Genomic DNA, 22103 nt, shown 5'->3' with positions numbered 1-22103 from the left:
TGAGGCTGATTAGATGACAGATAGGCTGCAAACAAAATATGTAAATTTGATTTATATAAGAAATTTAAAACAATGTTTACAGATAAAACACAGAACCCAGCTGGAAAACAGGACATGAAATACAGTACAGGTCACTAAAATCTGAAAAATGGGGAAGGGAGAGATTTGTGAGTTTCATTTTGTAAAATTTAAATTATAGAATAGCATGTTATTTAATTGTGGTAAGAAATTTTTGCTTTGTTCTTAAGGAAGTTGCTATAATGCAGAGAGATGAAAGATGGCTCTAGAGTCTGACAAACCTGGGTTTCTGGCTTAGCTGTATCACTTACTAGTTTGTACAACTGTGGGCAAGGTATTTAACTTTTCTGAGCCCTAGTTTCCGCACGTGTAAAATACCGTATCACTTATTTTGCCCATTTTATGGAGCTGTACAGACATACAGATAGTATTTTTTAAAAAATCCCTAAAACACCAGAAATAATTAAACTAGTTATGTTTTTCTTCCTCAGGCAAAAAAGGAATCACAATTAATGCCAACTGAAGTAAACGCTGCATATGACTGCCCTCAAAAAACATAAGTACTCCAAGTATTTCACCTTTAGACCTTGCTTCGAATCTCAAATTTGCTAAGTAAACACTATTAAAAACCTGTTGCCGTCGAGTCAATTTTGACTCATAGCGATCCTACAGGACAGAGCAGAGCTGCCCCATAGGGTTATGGAAACAGACTGCCACAAGTTTCTCATTCAGAGTGGCTGGTGGGTTAGAACCCACAACCTTTTTAGTTAGTAGCCGAGCACTTAACCATTTTGCCACCAGGACTCCTAAACCCTATTAGTATAGTCTAAAAGGTAAACTTTAGCCCAGCTTAAGCCCAAAATGTCATAAATTGTAAGTGGGATTTGAAAATACTGAGATTTCACATAATAATTAAGTTGGAAGATATACTGACCTCTCTTAGTTTATCAATGTTGGATTATAAATTGTAAGATTTGGCGTCACATGTTGAAAGCAAAATGGTCAACTAATGAGTGCAATTATATATGTTAAAAAAAAAAAAACAGCAGTTGTGATTATATTTCAGTCAGCATGGTCTTCCTACCCCCATTTTGTTAGCTGCACGAAGCCTGAAGCTGTATGTCTTTCCGGGAAGAAGGCTGCTCACTGTACATTCTACTTCAGAGCCTTGGTAAACTTCTCTGGGTTCATCTTTTTCTACAGGAGACATTTCCACACCATAATAGGAAATGGGTGATCCACCATCAACCTGAGGGGGTCCTAAAAATGGAAAGATTTATGCAATTTAATAAGATGAATATGTTTAGTACTAACTTAATTATGATTTATTACCAAAATGGAAATTACCCCATCGTAACTGTATTTCTTTTGCTTTGGGTCTACCCTGTAATCTGGGAGGGAGGCATGGGCCAGGAGGCACAGCTGGAGTCTGCACAAGTAAAGATTCAGATACCTGCCAAAACAAAAGCAAAAACAAAACAAAATGCCCCAAACCAAATAATCAGATTCCTTTTCTTAAAGAAAAACAATACAAAGAATGCACCAGTAATTTCAAACTGTACTTGAATATCAACTGGAAAGGAATCAAGTTCTAAATAAAATAAAAATCCAATTAAATCATTAAACTCAAATTTTATATAGACAAAGACATATGCTATGTGACCACTACATGCAAAGCAAGTAACTAGAAAAGCCCCACAAAAACCCTTTCTTTTCTTCTTTCTGTAATTAAAAAACAAGCAAAAAAAAAAAACCAATCTCCGACACAACCTAAGCGGCATTATTTTTGATCCTGTCCCAATGAATCCACAAATCTCTTCTTATATGGAGGTTTTTTTTTTTAAACACCCTATAAATGCTGTTTACCTTGTTTTCAGGAAGTTTAGACTCTTTTTTTTTGGCTGCTTTACCATATTTTCTACATTTTTAACCTAAACATTAATTTACTTACTAAAAAAAAAAAAACTTTCCTTCCATTTAAAAATAACTCTAAAATCAAAAAAGCTTTAGCAGATACTTGGTATCTTTCCAGGTATTTGCTATTGCTTTTAGTGTCTATGCTATTTTTTAAAAATGTCTTTTAGTTTTATTTTAAAAGACACTCTTAAAAACATTTATACAACAAGCTCAGTGCCAGATCCCTTACCCATACTGTATTAATGTTTATAATGAACATTCTTTTCAAAACAAAGCAAAATACTTGGTCATCACCTTATTCAGAAAATTATATAAATATATATATAAGAATGCTAAAATGCTGTATTAAAATAATAGGATTTTTTTCGGGGGGGAGGGTGGGGATTTATTTATGTTTTTAAATCTGAGATTTTCTTACTGGACAGAATGAAGCATTTGGATCACATGCCTATATTAGGTAGGACTCATGCTCAGTTTCACAATACTCATATTTTCAACAAAATTCTTTTAACTCATTTTTAAAAAAGAGTACTTTAATTGTATTAAATTCCATTTGAAAAATAATTGAAAATTTGAATTCTCCAAGAAACCATTCTTGGTTAAATTCACTAAAAGAAAAACCATTACTTCTATTAAAAAACATTTGCTGCAGAACACTGCAAATGCTTCATATATAATCAATGGCATGCTTTAAGGCTATTTCAATTAGTGAATCCTGGTAGTGCAGTGGTTAAGAGCTTATGGCTGCCAATCAAAAGGTCAGCAGTTCGAATCCACCAGCCGCTCCTTGAAAACCCTTGTCGGGTGGTTCTACTCTGTCCTGTATGGTCACTGTGAGTTGAAATCGACTTGATGACAATGGGTTTGATTTTGTTTTCGAGCCCTGATGGCACAATGGCTAAGCACTTGGCTGCTAATCGAAAAGTTGGCGATTTGAACCCACCCAGCGGCTCTGTAGGGGAAAAGACCTAGCGATCTGTTCTCGTAAAGACTACAGCCTAGGAAACCCTATGGGGCAGTTCTATTGTTACATGTGGTTGCTATGAGTCAGGACTGACTCAATGGCACCTAACAATAACAACAAAAATAATAATGGCCAAATTTTTACAGTAAGTAAATATTAACATTTGGGTTTTCAACATTAAGTGACATTTTATGGCTCGTCCTGACACATTCACAATTTATGAACAGTAAATCAGTCCACAATTATTTTATTTGTATTTCTGCTACATACGGTTATTGAGTATCATCCTTAAATTTATCTTTATAAAAATTTCTCCAATGTTTTCTTTGTTTTTCCAAAGCTAAATACGAACCAGAGAATAGATATTCACTGGATACTTACTATGAGCTAAGTATCATATTAGACTACCTTGATCCCTATAAGATTAACCACAGGGGTTACAGAAATTACGTTTATACATCTGTGGATATTTCAATATTTGGGGTGAGGAGGCATCTGATGATCCCATTCCACGTGTCCAAACTTGAAAAACAGAATCTACATATAAGTATTACCGCACTCTGTCCTCCATCACTGATGCAGTAAACACGTAAACGATAGAAACAGCCTGGATTCAGTCGATCACAAAGATGTTCTCTAGTAGCTCCACTGTATATCATATCCCATTTGTTTCCTGCAGGGCGAAGAATTATGTCCAATCAACTACGAGGTAATGTTTAATGTCTTGGTATCATGGACACGGCAGGTATCCTAGCTTCACTAAGTAAGTGTTTATGTGATTTGTCAGAAACAATCTAAGCTTGTTACGAGTTTCCTGGAAATGATCTAATTTCTCTATGCATACAGCTTCCTAAGCAAATTTGCATGGCTTTGTTGAGGTGAAATAGCTCTGTAACTCTGTACCAACTTTGGGTTAGATCGATAATTTGCTTTTAATTAAGCATTTTAAATGTGTTTACAGTCCAGTAATAACATTATAACACACAAAGAGCAGAAAGAACAAATACCATAGGAAGTTCAGTCTTAATTAAAAGATATTCTTCTTCTTATTCCTATTTTTGTAGGAAATAGGTCATCCCATAGAAATAAAGACTGTTAAATGTATGAGTCAAGAATAAGGTTCACTGGGCATAGAATTTATTTTTAAAAAGAGCATAATGTGAGTTAAATTTTAGAAAATAATTTGTCTCTGATACACCCGCATACGAATCTAACTGAATAAATTAATGACTTTTGTCTAAGTATACTGGAACTATGTGATTTAAAAAAAATGAGAAAAAACTAAGAAAATGTAAAAGTAATTATCTAGGTGTACATCAGTCTTATGTTTGATTCTATATACTTCTGGAGATCACAATTCAAAGTGGGTCATAACAGGCAAAATCCCAACTGCTACAAACAAAGGAGAAAAATCAAGGAAAGCCCGAAGTGAAGAAACATCTTTCTACAGTAGCAAATGAAGAGCAAGAGGGAAGAAGAGAGATAATATAAACTGTACAATCATGAAGAGTAGGGACAGCTGACAGGTATAAATCAGCTGAAACCTTTGAAATACTTCTTCTTACCATTAGGACCTTCTGCCATCTCCACTACGTATTTACTGATGGCTGCCCCTCCACTGTCTTTTGGTGGGTCTATCCAAAGATGCAAAAGTGTTATTAGGTAAAGTACATAAAATTAAAAAATGACAGAAATCCTAATAAACAGAATACAAAACCTAGAATTGTTTAAAAAGAAGAACCACCTACAATGTTTTATTATTAATAACAGCACCACATTACCTGATGCTATTGGGTAACCTGCTTCTCACTTAATTTACTATGTTTTTAAATATGGCTTTCTATAACAATTTTTAGTGGTTGCATGATATTCCACTGTACGGATAGCAACAATTTCTAACACCAGCACTTTGCTTTAGATTTTAAGGTTGTTTCAAATTTGAAGATACTTTATAAATACCATGAAGTACTTTCATTGGTCTGAATTCTTCAGGCAAGGACCCAGTTTATTTGATCTTTATTTTCCCAGTAATTATATAAGCGGAAACCCTGGTGACTTAGTGGTTAAGAGCTATGTCCACTAACCAAGGGGTTGGCAGTTCAAATCCACCAGGTGCTTCTTCGAAACTCAATGGGGTGGTTCTACTCTGTCCTATTGGGTCGCTATGAGTCGGAATCGACTCGACAGCAATGGATTGGGTTTGTTTTGTTTACATAAGTAGGTGCTTGATAAATGTTTATTTTAAACAAATGCATGATTCTCACTTCTCATGGGCGAGCCAGAACAACCCAGGTGACTTTGGCTACAAATTTAGTAATCTTTCACTTCACACATCCTACTCCTGCTTGTAATCTCACAGTGGGTCCCAAGTTCCTCCTATATCAAATCTGAACTCAGTATGTGTGAGTACAAAGCTTTCCACAGAAGATTCCCAAAGAATGAAATGACTCTCATATTTCTTACTGGACTTGCTTGTGCTAACAAATTTACTCCAATATTTTAAAAATGATCTTCATATTCAAATTATTTAGTCAAATAGAAAAGTAATAGTCTATAAATATGCATAATATCTTACCCCAAGTTATTTTAAAACCGTGTGAATGTATCTTTCCTTTAACTGAAGGCTTTATAGGTACTCCTGGTTTATCAGGGCATGTAGTAAATTCTACCACTTCGCTTGGATTACTTTTACCTTCTGAGTTGTAGGCAATAACCTGCAAAGAGAACACAAAGACGTAAGAGTTTACGCTTGATACTCTGTCGATATTGGCTTAATGACCAAAGTGATGAGAGACAAATAGGTTCAAACGATATAATGGTAAGTTTTTGAACTGTGAAGACCTGTTTGAGAATTGCTTTTTTTCAGCTGGGGTTCTGCCTATGTGACGAGTATTCAGGTACACTTCGCTGTTAGAGTCAGTCCTGGGAATAAAAGTGTAAGTCCAACATTTTGATACTGAATACAAGAGTCATCACAGCATGGAGGTATAACCTGAAGAGGCTTGACAGGCTTTAAGGCTTTGTGTACTTATTTTTTAAATACTCTTTGGGGGTTTAAAAAGGCATCCATACAAATTCTCTCCAACTCCTTTCTTCAAAAAGGGAGGCCTAATTCCCTTTCCCCTCACCTAATAGACTCGCTTCTAATGAATAGGCTGCAGCAGAAATGATGATGTGTAACTTCCCTACAGAGAAGCCCATATGGCAAGGAACTGAGGCCTCTGGCCAATGTCACTGAGGAAATGAGGGCCCCTGGCAGCAACCACGTGACTGAGCTTGGAAGCAGATCCTCTAATCGCAGTCAAGCTTTTAGATGACTGCAGTCCTGTATGACATCTTGATTGTGACCACAGAGACCCGGAATGAGGACCACTCAGCTAAGCTGGACCTGAATTTCTGATCCACAGAAACCTGTGAGATAAGGTTGTTGTTTTAAGCCACTAAGTTTTGGGTTTTGTTATGCAGCGATAGATAAAAAATACTATTTATTATTATATTTGGTTTTAAAAATTTAATTGTACCTGTATTTCTACCTCGTCTCCTCTACTGAACTTAAAGCTCAAGTCCACTATCAAACCATGATTTTGTCTCCTCTAAACCCGCCTCCCTGGTCTTCACAATCAGTAAACTATCTATCTAGTTGCTCAAACCAAAAATCTAGGCGACACCCTTGAGTCTTCTTTCTTTAAACCTCCACATTAAATCTGTTATAAACCTTGTCAACTCTACCTCCACATCTCTGTTCTCTACTACTAGTGCCTTACTCAAAGGCTCATTTAGCCTATCTTTTCTGGATGACTGCAGTATACTAATAATTAGTTTCCCTGCACCCAGTTTCTACTCCTACCCTCTACCCCGTCCACTCTCTATACAGCAGGCAGAGGGACCTTACCACTTCTCTGCTCAGGACCCGCCAAAGGCTTCTCATCTTATTCAAAATAGAATCTAAATTTCTTATCATGGCCTGCTATTGTTAGTTGTTAGTCGAGTCAGCTGTGACTCATGGTGACCTTATGTACAGAAGAATGAAACGTTGCCCATCTTGCACTATCTTCGTGATCATTTGTATTCTCAAGTCTATTATTGCAGCCACTGTATATTTTGAGTCTTCCAACCTAGGGGGCTCATCTTCCAGCACTATATCAGACTATATATCCAATGTGATTCATAGCGTTTTAATTTTTGGAAGTAGATTGCCAGGCTTTCCTTCCTAGTCTGCCTGTCTCAGTCTGGAAGTGTCACTGAAATCTGTCCACCATGAGTGACCCTGCTGGTACCTGACCCAGCATCATAGCAACACTCAAGCCATCATAGATGGGTGGTGGATCATGGCCTATAAGGCTGTATATGATATGCATCAGTAGTTATTTCCTCTGCCTGTCACTACTGAAGTGAAAGTATAATTAAACAACATAAGAGGAAAACTAGAATGACTGTATATAATTCTCAGGTATTTTATAAATCTTATAAATATAAAAATTTTATTTGGAAATTAAAATGACCCAGAAGTTTATTTTTTAAATGAAACTAATAGTATAAAGCATAACAAATATAATTATTATGTACTGTATGATCAAATTTCCCATTATTATTAAAATCTTTCTAAGGTTAAGAGGATCAATAACATTTATCTTTGCTTTTTATAGTGAAAACACAGTGGCTTCTATCATTTATATAAAGTGATTTCATTACACAAACACTGGTAGGAAAATTTAAATGTTGAATTTACAAATAGGTATCTTGTTATATACTTGGGGAAACTTCTGTACAAATGTGTTAGCTGGTTTATATTACTGGTATATTAATTAATGCAAGCAGAGAAATCACCCTGACAAGAAGTAAGAATGTATATTACTGACCAAGTAAAAGAGCCAAAAAATACATCCTAGAATGATGGTGCTATACTAAGGAAGATACCTTTCAGTTATTGAGTCCTTAATAATAATTTCCAGAGTCTCCATAGTAGAAGAATCTTCAAAGCTTGCTAATGCCTCTAGTAAGCACACTCTTCATGGAATTATTCAGTCAAGAAGCCAAGAGGTGGGCTAAACAAGGCAAGCATTTGTGCTGGGAGGCAGGGGTACGTCGGGTGGAGGCAGCAACAGTTGCCAAAGAGAACTCCAAACCTACTGCTGTCTAGTCGATTCTGACTCATAGCGACCCTATAGGACAGAGTACAGCTGCCCCATTGGGTTTCTAAGGTTGAAATCTTTACAGAAGCAGACTGCTACATCTTTCCCCTCAGAGCGGTTGGTGGGTTCAAACTGCAGACCTTTTGGTCAGCTGCCGAGAGCTCTAACTACTGCACCACCAGGGCTTCTCAAAAGGAACTCTAGCATCCTGGATATGAGGACATGGAGAGAAAGGGAAAGGTCTGATCTAATAAGTAAACATTTTGAAAATAACTGGGATGATGTTTCTCACTGATGATGAAGGGAGTTAGAAATAAAGAAAGGGAGAAAACTAGAATTAACCTGGGGTGATGAATTGCAATTGGAGGTTTTGGGTGGGAACTCATAATTAAAAAAAAAAATACAAATACAGAAATACATAGGTAAAGGTGTATGTAAACTGTGTATATATTAACTGTACATGTTTAGATATATAAATATTGATTACATATATACAAAACAAATATATTATTCCTAGCTCTGTCCACTGAGAAGGTGTCTGTGAGCAGTGAAATGAGGCTTAAAAGAGTAAATCTATGCCCAGGTCTTGACTTCTAGATACCATTGTTCACTAAAAGGAACCAGGGTGCTTTGAGAAATGGTCAATTCCAGGGTTGAAGCAGGGGAAGTACAACAAGAGAGGAATATCTTGTGCCAGAAAGTAATGAAGCACTCAAAGAATGAGGGGACATGTTAAAAGGATTATGAAGCCAGGCTGAAGGGCTCCCCTACCTGTGACAATTGAGCTTCAAAATCAACACTGTAACATTAGTAACAAAAAATAATCCATTGAATCAACCAGAATCCATGAGTACACAATGATAAAAGTAAGTGTGAGAAAGGGATGCTCTTCCTTGGGGTAGAATGCCTACTAATAAATGCAGAAGGAATGATGAAATTAAAAATAACCATTTGGCAACCATCACAGTAATAATTGATTCCAGCAAGAATCATCAATGAATCTTAAAACTAATGGGTGAAAGAAGAGGCACAAGATATTTACACAGTATATAGTATTTACAAAATACTTACTAATTACAAAGAGAAGAAGAATAACTTTACAGCGGAGAAACATGGGAGGAATCACTTTCATTAAGTGACTACCAGTAATTGAACAAAATCCAAGTGTGCACCACCTGATATGATGCACTGGGAAGAAAAGAGCATTACTTTTTGGAATCTTCACTAAAAATGCACACTCTGGATGTTTTCTAATAAAACCGTATCTAAAAAGATGTTCCTTCATATTATGCACAGAAAAGTCCAGTAAAGCAATGAAAAGTGGTTTTGAATTTAAATAAAGTTTGAAAAGCACTGTTATAGAATATTAAGAAATTAAAACAATGAAGCTCACAGAAAATCCAGTTATTTAAGATTCAAAAATCAAAGGAATGATGTTATGCTCTTGGCTTTAAAACAACGAGAATAGTAAGAACAAGAACAACAAATAAATCTTTTAAGGGCTTTCACAGCTTACCTTAAATTTATACTTCGTACTACGTCTGAGATTTTTCACTGTGTAAGCAAGATCTTCTCCATCGTATTTAGGCTTAAAACCATATCCCTGGGAAGAGAAGGAAGACAAAGTCTTCATCAGATGTCTACCAGCAGAAATAAGCAGAATAATGAGTATGTGGTAAGACCCAGGTTCCTCTTCATCTTCTACTATATGGTTAATACTCTGTCAAGTGCAAGCCTCAACTTGTTTCAGTCTTGACTGATGGACTCAGAAATGTTACTGGACATACGTAGGAGGATGAAGGAGACCACTTCTCAGTAAATATACTAGCCAAAGAAAATCTCTGTGTTAAGGGATTAAGAAGGTATAGGAGCAATCAGTCAATAGTGGCTTCACCATCAGTAAGCTTATCCATAGAGCAGGACTTTATAAGAGAGATGTTACAGAGCTATAACTGTTTAACATATTTTTCTCTGGACACATAGTTGTGTTTAGATGAATAAATGAATGGTTGTGCTGACAGACAGGCATGCCACTTAGGTTTGGAATTGCTATTTACAGCCCCAGTGACTGTGCTTTACTATATTCTCAATGTTATTATTTTCAAAAAGTGGGCAATTCAGTGGTTTTCAGTATATTCACAAGTTGTGCAACCATCACCATTATCTAATTCCACAACATTTTCGTCACCCCCCAAAAAAACCTATACTCATTAACAGTCAGTCTTTTCCCCACCCTACTAACAGACTTACTCTCTATGGATTTGCTTATTCTAGACATTTCATTTAATGGGAATCATGTAATCTGTGGTCTTTTGTGAGTAGCTTCAAGATACAGAACGTTTTCACGGTTTATCCATGTTGTAGCATGTATCAGTACTTCATTCCTTTTTATGGCTGGATAATATTCCATTGTATGGCTATGCCACATTTTGTTTATCCAGTCATCAGGTGACGGACATGTGGATTGTTTCCACCTCTTGGCTATTATCAATAATGCTGCTATGACCATTCATGTACAAATTTTTATATGAACATGTGCTTTCAATTCTCCTGGGTATATATGTTCCTAGAAGTTGACTAATGCTATCTTAACCCATACTGCTTCAAAGTAACTCTGAAGTTACTGAACTATATATGAAAGAACTCACTGAAGACACTAACTCTTGCTCAGCCAGGTTCCCGCTCTAGGAGATGAGCCACTGGTATAGAACTAGGTTCAGGCTGCACTACATACTTGCATGTGGGGCTCTTAAAATATTCTGTGGCACTTTGGGAAGCAGTGTATTAGCACAGTTGAAGAAGGCAGACACATTGTTTTCTTACTTTTAGAGGTGCTTAGGCTAGGAGGCTGTGGTGATCCTCCCCTCTCCCTTTTCCCCCAGAATATATGTATTTAAAATATAGTTCATATTGTTCCCAGGCACATACATACATATAAACACACACATGTAAAACAACCCCCTTTCTACACATCCTCCCAGATAATAACAAACTGAGACTTCAAAGGATTTGGAGAAGGCACTGCTACAGCAATATTTACTGCATTAGGGTTATTCCCACAATGAAATATGCTTTAAATATGTTTTCAATTTAAAATACACATCCATACTTACTGAAGTTTCTTCCTCCATCTCTAAAATGTAAGAAATTCCTTCATCTGATGGTGTTCCTGAGGGTTTACTCCACTGTAAGGACAACCACGTAACTCCAGCCTTAGTTAACACAGGACTTGCTGGCATAGAAGGGGCACAGCCTGAGGTGTAATATAAGACTTCTTCACTAAAACCACTGTTGAAACAAATAGTTTTTAACAAGGAATGAAAAAAAAAATACAATTATAGCTAAAAACTAATTTTTGATAATTACAATCCAAATAATGTATCTTGAATTTGACAATACCTTTATAGTAACCAGGTCAGACACCTCAAAGTACATCAGTATTCTTTTAGAAATGCTGTTACGTTCAGGTTTTTAAATCTTAATGTACCAAGTCAATGAAAAAACACATACATTTGCTCATAGAAAAGGTCTGAGCACAATGATAACATTCTTCCACTGGTATAAATTTTCCCTCTCCCTCCCTTTCTTTCTACTGTAGTGAAAAGATATGTAACAAAACATACACCAACTCAGTAATTTCTACATGTGACACAGATTACATTCTTCAAGTTGTGCTATTCTTGCTATCCTTTTCCAAATCATTCTACAGTCATTACCATAAACTCAATGAAATGTTTACTTTTTAAGCACTTCTGTATAATGTCATTTATATGAACTAGAAAATGCAAATTCTCAGTTATGTAATTAAACCTACCTGCCCCCATAAAGGTGAGCAGAGATATATAAAACAAAAATCAGTTCAATGTGAGTTTTGAAGGGCATCTGGCATTTCTATTTAAATCAGGTATCTCTGATGTTCTTAGAATTCACCAGATACTAAATAAACTAATGAAATCACACATGCTGAGGACAAACAGAAAAAACTCATAGTCACATATAAAGACTTAACTTATAATGTTATATGAAAGTCTTGGTAGAATTTTTGGTTTTTATACTTCCTGTAATCCCTATGTGACTAAGACATTTTCTTACAGCTTTTGCTAGGCTAGTAACATGTCTTAACTCTATCAACAAAGTGATAAAGCAGATTTTACAGCGGATAATTTGGACTGCGGATAATTTATACACATTAAAGTGACTGGATAAATCTAAAATATCTATATTAGTTTATAAAATATACCTTACCTTGTACCATAGTCATTTTTGGCCAATAGTCTAAATTTACAACCCATTGCTGGTGACAGTTTTGTAATCTTAAATTGCTTCTGTAAACCCGTGTAACACTGACAAAATTCTTCATTTCCTTTTCCCTGAAAGAAATGGCTGATTATTACATATTATGTACATTATTGTAAAAAGACAAATCTACATCAAATTCAAAATTACTTGATGTATAGTAACATACTAGCTTTACCATCTGCCATTGAGTCAATTCTGACTCCTGGTGACCCCATGCGTGTCAGAGTAGAACTGTGCTACACAGGGTTTTCAATGGCTTCCCCCCCAGAAGCAAGATTGCCAGGCCTTTCTTCTGAGATGCCTCTGGGTGGACTTGGACCTCCAACCTTCCAGTTAGCAGTTGAGCATGTTAACTGTTTGCACTCCCAGGGACTCTAGTATGTTTTCTTTAACACATTAGTTAGCATGTATTAATGTATTAGCTAGTACACAGTAAGAGTCATCTTTGTTACATGTAAGTTATGGATCTTAAAAGAAGGTTGAGACATTACACATCTTTCATATAAAATAGTTCAACAAACTCAAAATTTAAAAACTGGAGAGTAGGTATTTTTTGTTTGTTTTGTTCTGAACCAGTGATTTTAATAAAGATAAACGTGCTTCTAAGACAAAAAACAAAACTAAGCTCACTGGTCTGTCCTTTATATAGGGCAACCTGATACTTGGCGGAGGGTGAGGATTGCAACTGTTGAGAGCACTTTTGTTTCAATACAGTTCAGCGACTCTTCATTTTTAGGCAAAGGTACACCTTGTTCTTGTTTCTTTTTAGGAGGGATATAGCCACTGAGGTGAGAGGCCAAACTCCATTTTTCACGAGATGGTTTTACTCTGATCTTCATTTTCTTCCTGTCAGGATCATGGACAATGGCATGCCTAGTGAGACTTTATTTCATCGCCAACGCTTTGCCACAGCCAGCATGTTCACACATAAACGGGCGCTTTTCCTCATGAAAAGAGAGAATGTGGCTCTGGAGGTTAAACACGGTGGTGTGCATTCTTCCACAGCCTTCCCTTAGACATCAACACACATGCCTTTCTGGGGCATGCACTTTCCTAAGTTGCTTAAGATAATCTTTGCGTTTGAATGTTTCCCGGCATATTTCACACCTGATTTCCTCTTTATGGCCTTCTCTCACGCGTTTCAGAAGCTCCGTCCATGTTTCTGCCATTAAGGAACATCCCTTTGGATATATGTAGCCCTGATGGAACTTCTCGTGTCGTTTCGACCTGCTGGGGGATGCGAAGTGTTTTCCATATCCTTTGTGGTTACACTTTAATAGTGGTTCATTGGCATGCTGGCTGGCAGTGAGGGACTATCAGCTGTCGATGTTTCTTAAAGGTCTTCTCACAACCTTCAAAATCACACACATATTGTCTTTGATGATTTTCGTGTTTGCACTCCAAGTCTGATTTTGTATTGAATTTCTGGTCACAGCCACTAGCCTCACATACAAATGGCTTTTCTCCACTGTGTGTCAGGGCGTGGTGGTTCAGGTGACAGTCCCTGATGAAGGCTTTGCTGCAGCCTTCATAGTCACAAACAAATGGTCTCTCCCCCATGTGCTTGCACAGGTGTGCTTCTAGCTTCCAGGCCTTGTTGTAATTGGCGTGGCAATCCACGAAGGAGCAGGTGAACCTCCTGGGGACCACGCACAGCAGCGGGGCCAGGGCTGGGCTCTCGCCGGATGCTGCGAATACGCTGGCGATGGTCAGGGACAACACTGCCTCGGTGACGGAGGCCAGTGGCTCCAGGGTGCCACGGCCTCCGCGCCCTGGCTGGGTACACAGCCACGTGCAGCAGAGAGGTGTCGAGAGTAGGTATTTTTGTATAGCTTTTTGAATTAAGTTTTTTGTTTTGTTTTAGCAGGTGCTAAACCTCTGGTTTTATGTATTTTGGAACCCTGTCATTGGATGCGTAAAGGTTATGTCCTCCTGGTGTGCTGACCCTTAATCATGATATAGTGTCCTTCCTTATCTTTTGTGGTGGATTTTACTTTAAATTCTATTTTTTCAGAAATTAATATTGCCACTCCTGCTCTTTTTTGATTGTTGTTTGCTTGATATATATTTTTCCATCCTTTGAGTTTGAGTTTGTGTCTTTAAGTCTAAGATGTGTCTCTTGTAGGCAACATATAGATAGTGTTTTTTAATCCATTCTGCCACTTTCTATTGGTGCATCTGGTCCATTTACATTCAGCATAATTACTGATACGTATGAGTTTAGTGCTGTCATTTGATGTCTTTTTTTTGTGTATTGTTGATGGGTTTCTTCGCTGCACTTAATTTTCTGTGCTGAGTCGTTTTCTTCATATATTGCCTTTTCCTCTGTTTCACTGTTGTTGATTTTGTATTTGCTGAGTCTTTTGATGTGTAGGATTGTTAGCTTCCTTTGTGGTTACCTTAATATTTATCCCTGTTTTTCTAAGTTTAAACCAAACTTTTATTTCTTTCACTTCCTCTCCATATCAAAGATCTATCTCTACATTTCTTAGTCCCTCTTTTTTGTTTTAATGTCGTCATCTTTTACATAATGACAGCTGTTTCCCTGTTTTGACATTTCTTAGTCCCTCTTTTTTGTTTTAATTCTCCCTGTTTTGAGTGTTTCAGCTTTGATTTATTTTTGTGATTTTCCTATCTGGTTGCTCTGTCTTGTGTTCTAGTTTTGGGTTGTTATCTGATGTTACTGACTTTCTAACCAGAGGAGTCCCTGTAGTATTTCCTGTAATTTTGGTTTGGTTTTTGCAAGTTCCCTAAACTTCTGTTTGCCTGGAGATATCCTAATTTGCCATCATATTTGAGAGACAGTTTTACTGGATATATAATTCTTGGCTGGCGATTTTTCTTTTTCAAGGCTTTATATATGTCATCCCATTGCCTTCTTGCCTCCATGGTTTCTGCTGAGTAGTCTGAGCTCAGTCTTATTGACTTGCCTTTCTAGGTGGCTTTTTGTTTATCCCTAGCTGCTCTTAAAATTCTTTATCTTCGGTTTTGGCAAGTTTGATAGTAACATGTCTTGGTGACTTTCTTTTGGGATCTACCTTGTGTGGGGTTCAATGAACATCTTAGATATCTACTCATTTTTCTTGGTATCAGGGAAGTTTTCTGCCAACAAACCTTCAACAATTCTCTCTGTATTTTCTGTTATCCCCCTGGTTCTGGTACTCCAATTACTCGTAGGTTATTCCTCTTGATAAATAAAGGCCCACATAATTCTTAGGGTTTCTTTATTTTTTAAGATTCTTTTATCTGATTTTTCCTCAAATATGTCAGTGCCAAGTGCTTTACTTTCAATCTCACTAATTCTAACTTCCATTGCCTCAACCGTGCTCTTATGACTTTCTATGGAATTGTCTAATTCTGAAATTTTCTTGTTAATCTTCTGAATTTCTGGTTGCTGTCTCTCTACAGATTCTTGCAGCCTATTAAATTTGTCCTTGTGCTCTTGTCTAATCTGCTTAATTTCCTCTAATGCTTTGTGTGCGCGTCCCTTGGCTTGTTCTGCGTTTTGCCTGATCTCCTTTTTGATCTCTTGAAGAGCTCTGTGTATTAATCTTTTGTATTCTACCTCTGGTAATTCCAGGAAGTTCTCTTCATCTGGAAGATTTCTTGATTCTTTGTTTTGGGAGCTTGCTGAAGCCATCATGGTCTGACTCTTTATGTGATTTGATATTGACTGTTGTCTCTGAGCCATCAAGTTACTGTATTTATTTTATGTTTGCTTACTGTGTCCTAGCTTCTTGTTTTGTTCTTTTTGATATGCCCAAATAGGCTGCACAAGTGAGCTAGTTTAATAATTGGCGCCTTTGAAGCTCTAATGTCCTGTCACCAGGTGGTAAGAGCTGTTACTAGGTATGTGAGCTCAGGACTCTGTTCACTTTTCTTGTATGGATTCAGCTCAGGTGTCCAGATAATCAGTCAGCAGGTGTGTGGGCAGGCTCTCACCTACAGTCCTAGATGAGCAAGGGTGACTGATGTAGGTAAACCTCTGGTTTTAGTAAAAAGGAATCTCTTTCCAGGTATGGACCCCTACCATCTCCATGGAAGATTGGTAGTGGTGGAAATAGGGCAATCTTTGATTTGGTCAACTGATGGGTTTTCCTAACCTATGAAAAGTTCTATGCAAGCTGTTTTGAGACAAAGCCCACCCACAAACTTCCACCTAGGCAGCTGCTAAGCTTCTTTGAAATAAAAATCACGGAGTTGCTGTTGCTTAGATTAACACTGAAAGAGTGCTGGCAGAGAGAAAAGCCCAATTATAGGCAATAAGAAGAGAAATAGAAAACCGAACCTCAAGACAACTGAAGGATTTTAGACATTTAAGGATCTAAGTAAAATAACATGGACAAGTTTCTCATTCTCCATCCAATTTCTTTAGTATGTTGGTAGAGGCAAAGGATGGTTAAGGATGGTTAAGGTGACTTCTGCCTCAAAGAAAAACTTTAGTTTGTATCTGGCTGCCCTTACTGAACACTCTTGTCAGTTGATTCAACTGAGTTGTCTAAGTAGGAAATATTAAAATTTCCAATTAACGGTATTTTACTTCTCAGCCCAGGCCCCACGGCTATACTACTTGTTTTGGTATCAAGTCAAACTACATTAACTGTAACTTCCTGAATGTTAAATAAAGGTGGGGATAACTGGCAAGTTTGACTTGTTTCTGCTTTGAATAGAAACGCCTTTATTGTTTAGTGATGATAGCTATTTTAACATAAAAATAACTACCAAATACGGAATTATGCTTCTTTTCCTAATTTGCTTTGAGTTTTAATTGGTGTGGGTGCTAAACCTTATCAAAGACCTTTTCATAACTTTTCAAGATGATACTTTTTTTAAATTAATATAAAATGTGATATGCAATTAAACCATAAGCAAACCCAATGCTGTTGATTCTGACTCACAGTGATCCTATTGGGCAGAGCAGAACTGCGCCATAGGGTTTCCAAGTCTATAAACGTTGTTTTTAAAAATTTTTTATTGCGCTTAAAGTTAACAGAACAAACTAGTTTCTCATTAAACAGTTAGTACACATACTGTTTTATGACGTTGGTTAACAATCCCATGACATGTCAACACTCTCCCTTCTCAACCTCGGGTTCCCTGTTACCAGCTTTCTGGTTCCCTCCTACCCTCTAGTCCCTGCCCCTGGGCTGGTATGCCCCTTTAGTCTGGTTTTGTTTTATGGGCCTGTCCAGTCTTTGGCTGAAGGGTGAACCTCCGTAGTGACTTCACTACTGAGCTGAAAGGGTGTCTAGGAGCCATACTCTCAGGGTTTCCCTAGTCTCCTTTGTTCAGTCAGATCTCTGTGGAAGCTGTTTCATCTTTCTCCTGTGGAGTGGCTGGTGGGTTTAAACCACCGACCTCTTTAGGTTAGCAGCTGAGTGCTTAACCACTGTACCACCAAGGGCTCTGATATATTAATAGTTTTCTTAATTCTGAATTCTCTTAGCATTTCTGGATTAAAGCCTACTTGGTTTAATATACTGCTAAATTTCCAAATTATCAATGGAATTTCTTCTACTCCTTCTGGTGCGTTCTCTTGGCTGTAATGTAAAGAGCAGGACACGAGAGAACATGGTAACTGACCACTAAACAATGACAGTCAGGATGCTGAATAATGGTCCTCAAAGATATCCAGATCCTCTAAAATACTACTTATATGGTCACACATACTTTACATGATTAAACTAAGGATCTTGAGATGGGGAGATTTTCCTGGATTATCTGGGTGGGTCCTAAATGTAACAAGCATCTTATAAGAGAGAGGCAGAGGGACATTAGAAGACAGAATAGGAAAGCAGTATGACAGTGGAAGTAGGAGAAGAAAAGGAAATATGATACTGGACAATAAGTCAAGGAATGAGGACAGCATCCAGAAGCTGGAAAAGGTAAGGAAACAAAATCTTCCCAGAGCCTCCTGAGGGAGCATGTCCATTCTGACACCTTGATTTTGGCCCACTGAAACCCATTTTGGATTTCTGGACTCCAGAACTATACGAGGATAAATGTTTTAAGCCACGAAATTCCTTGTAATTTGTTACAGCAGCCCTAGGAAATAAACACTTGTCTTTAAGACTGATGTGGGAAAAACGTTACTTCATCAAGGTAATTTACCTTAGTGAGAGAGCTTTGATGGTGGTTTCATTAAAAAAGCAAAACAAACTGAGGTTCAGTCAGTAATGTTTTCTAAGAACACCACTAATTCACTCATGTATCACATAAAAATCACATTATTTTTAAAGAGAAAACAAAAACCCCAAAACGAACAAAAAAATACCTCATTAAAACAGTTTTTTTCTGCTGTGGAAATACATATAATTTTAATCATTTTGAGGAATTAAAAATATAAAAAGATTCAATTACTTACCTCATCCCATTCCAAAATAAAGCTCTGAATTTTAGAACCATTGTCACTAGGTGCCTAAAACACATACACACAAAAACAAATAAAATGAATACAAATTAGTGCTTCTGTAAAAGATATTGAGGTAATTTAATCTAAGGAATCTATTGTGTTGCAAATGTTCTCTGTGACTTAGTTCTAGAAAAATTTGCACAGAGAATATACAAAAATACAAGTATTGTATACCACACAATCCTTTTAAATGCAAGGAAAAAAAAAAAAGGGGGAGGGAAGGCTCCCTTGCAGGCAAGGCCACTACTCCTTGAGCAAAAAGCTACTTAAGTTTCTCTAAACAGTGAACAACCCCTTTTATTTCTATTTCCAATGTAAGAAGTAATTTGAATTATTTTTAATGTTGGCAAATTACAAACTGAATCTCTTACATGATGCTCTCCAAGTGTTGAAATAAACATTTACTATATTTACTTAAAGTGTATGTGTATTCATCAACAGCTATTTACAAAAGAAAGGTTCTATATTTTAGCAGTAGTTGGGTGATCACATAAGAAAAAATACACATCACAAGAAAGTGAGAGGAATAATAATAAACAAATTAAAAAAAAAGAAATATAACAATTCAATGCAAGTGCACCAAAGCAGTTTAATTCCTATGGAAACCAAATATTTAATTCAAAAAACTGCAGAAATTCGTTTATGAACTATTTTCAAATGGAAAAACAAAAGATCAAATCAGGAGAACAAAAACATTAACCTTTTTCTTTATAGTTGCTTCACTCCTGGGATGTGCATTGTACTGTTTCACTAACTTTTTTTCTAATAGAGGGGACATGCTGGGTGCACAGGTGTGCTATACTGTCATCACCCCCCCCCCCCCGTCTTCAAAGCTCCTAATGGACATAATAGCTACTAATAGACACAAAGTAAAGTAATTGCCTTAAGTGAAGATGACTGCCCTCTGAGAGACCAGAAACATTTATTTTCTCAGTGTGGTAAAGAGGAAGGGACTACTGCTGCTGCCAGTAAATACAGAATAACCAATCAGGGAATGTTCTCTGAGTAGGGGACAAGGAGTAGTGGCCTTGCCTGCAAGGCAGCCTTCCCTCCCCTAGCCTCTTTCTGTACATGCTGTTTGCCACATAATCATCATTGTACTTGCTAGTATATTAACCGCAGGAGAGAGGAAATTTGGGTGAATAACCCCTTTTAGCAAGAACTATCTTAAATTTTATAATCCCTTTTTAAAAAATCACTTTGTCTTTCTATCGGAAGGTTTTATCGCTTTAAGCTCTTTAGGATTGATCCTTTCATTTTCATTAAAACTCCTCTTATGATCTAAAGGTTATATTGTATAACGTACCAAAGGTTCAAGGGGCTACAGTGCTGGAAGGAACGCCAAAGGGCATACTGTCTGGACTGCTGCTTCTAGACTCAATGTGCCTGAAGACCTAAGACCACTGACTTGTCAATCTGTTAAGATCTTCAGGGGTGAAAATTTCAGTTTCCCTTGGCATTTTACTCCAGTATTTAATCACTCTGAAAATTAAGAGTCTCATCCTTATTTCTAAACGAATTTTCTTCCTACAATTTAAACCCATTTCCTCTTTTTCTTGTCCTCACTTGGGGGCAAAACTGATCACTGCTACCCTTAAAATAACTATACATTTGAAGACAACAGACTCTAAGACTCCTCTCACCAAAATTAAACAATCTTAACTTTTTAAATTGTTCTCCCTAGAACTTACTTCCATGATTTTCTGGACTCTACCCAGTTTTTATATACTATCAAATATGTAAAGAGCAATCAAGGATTCTAAGTTTTCAGTAAAGAGTCTTTTATGACATGGAAGTCTAAATTTTGCTGAACAATAACAGATCTTACATAATTTTTTTTTAATTGTATTTTTTAAATGGTTAGCATGGCCAGAATTTGCTAGAAAAGTTAGACAATAATATCCCACAGCACTGGAAGTTTAAAGTGAATGAAAAAGGGACAGAAGAAAGATCCTTGGGAAACTCCAACTCTTACACAGCAGTGGAGAAGAGGATCCAAAGACAGAGAAAACCCCACACGTCACAGCAGGAGGTGAAGGGTGTAAAAATATATTTCCCCTGAGTTACTGTCTCTAGATTGCTCTAGTGTAGTTGCTAAGGTCTTACATTTACTTTGCTTAATTTCTAACTTTTTTTTTGTAGGTTGTCAAAATGTCCACCTTGAACAATTTATCCTCCAGCTTTTCTCTGAGTTATCATGTGTAAAGTGTTTTACCTTATTTCATTTAATCCCCTATGAAGTATCATTACCTCGCATTTTACAAAAGAGGAAACAGAGCCTTCAAAGAACCCAAGTTAGTTGCCCCAGATCACATGGACATAAAGAGCGGAAAAAAAACGAGTTTGGTCTATCTGACCACAAAATTGGTATTTCTATCTAGCAGTGTACTGGGGGTTGAGCAGTGGAGAGGTCTGTACAAAACCGACTCAGTTAGCTTTTTATTATCACCATGTACTGGCAATTCTAAACAATGTCAGTTGATTAAAAAGTTCTCTCAACTGCTACCCCATGCCACTGTTCTTATACTATGTTATCCCCATGATAATGCTTTTAGATTACGTGAGGCAGCAGAGTCAAAAGGCCTGATATTTAAGTCACTGAACTACCCTAGAGGGCAGTGGTGGCTCAGTGGTAAATTTTAACACTCCATGCTGGAGACCTGGATTTGATTCCCAGCAAATGCACCTCGAGCGCAGTCACCACTTGTCTGTCAGTGCAAGCTTGTGAGTTGCTATGATGCTGAACAGATTTCAGCAAAACTTCCAGACTAAGATGGATAAGGAAAAAAGGTCTAGTGATTTACTTCTGAAAATCAGTGAATGAAAACCCTATCTATGATCACAACGGTCTGATCCACAACTGATCACGGGGATGGTGCAGGACCAGGCAGCATTTCGTTCTGTTTTGCACTGGGTCCTCATGAATTGGGGGCTGACTTCATGGCAGCCAACAACAACAACCGACTCTAAGCCAGTATTCTTCATCTTTAAAATTAAATAACAATAGCTATTATGCTTATTATGTTCCAAGTATTGGCTATACAGATATTATATGTTTAATCTTCGAAACAACTCTGAGGTATATATTTTACAGATGAGAAAATGGGGACCCAGAGCCCTACCCAAGGTCACACAGCTAGTAACTAAAAGTCAGGATTCAAAACTAAATCTGCCAAGACTTCAAAGTCCATGGTCTTAGCTATTAAATAACAAATATTCAGTCAGCCTATCTCAATGGTCGCCATGGAGATCAAAATGAGATAATCTATATTAGCATGCTTTAAACACAATAAAAAGCAAAATATAGATATAAGGCAGGCATGCCTGGCACACAGCAGCATTCAACCAATACTTGCTGAAT

General features: G+C 37.1%; 1 protein-coding gene and 1 pseudogene across 9 annotated transcripts in view; both read right to left on the bottom strand.

The window, feature by feature from the left end:
• FNDC3A (fibronectin type III domain containing 3A) overlaps positions 1-22103 on the bottom strand; it is a 232976-nt gene that overhangs the window by 24934 nt on the left and 185939 nt on the right. For all 9 annotated transcript variants that reach the window (XM_003412622.4, XM_010592624.3, XM_064270144.1 and 6 more), the window contains 9 exons: positions 18695-18748; positions 12277-12401; positions 11145-11319; positions 9548-9634; positions 5475-5613; positions 4465-4533; positions 3454-3572; positions 1366-1471; positions 1103-1278 (listed from right to left, as the gene is read on the bottom strand). In XM_003412622.4, the coding sequence (XP_003412670.3) occupies positions 1103-1278; positions 1366-1471; positions 3454-3572; positions 4465-4533; positions 5475-5613; positions 9548-9634; positions 11145-11319; positions 12277-12401; positions 18695-18748 (1050 nt within the window). The remainder of the gene's footprint in view (positions 1-1102; positions 1279-1365; positions 1472-3453; positions 3573-4464; positions 4534-5474; positions 5614-9547; positions 9635-11144; positions 11320-12276; positions 12402-18694; positions 18749-22103) is intronic.
• On the bottom strand, positions 12410-14178 carry LOC111751330 (transcription factor IIIA-like; annotated as a pseudogene).

This window comes from Loxodonta africana, chromosome 17 (assembly GCF_030014295.1).
Source record: "Loxodonta africana isolate mLoxAfr1 chromosome 17, mLoxAfr1.hap2, whole genome shotgun sequence".
NCBI classification, from domain to species: domain Eukaryota; kingdom Metazoa; phylum Chordata; class Mammalia; order Proboscidea; family Elephantidae; genus Loxodonta; species Loxodonta africana.
The sequence above is the reverse complement of the archived record's forward strand: the minus strand, read 5'-3'. Positions and strand labels throughout refer to the sequence as shown.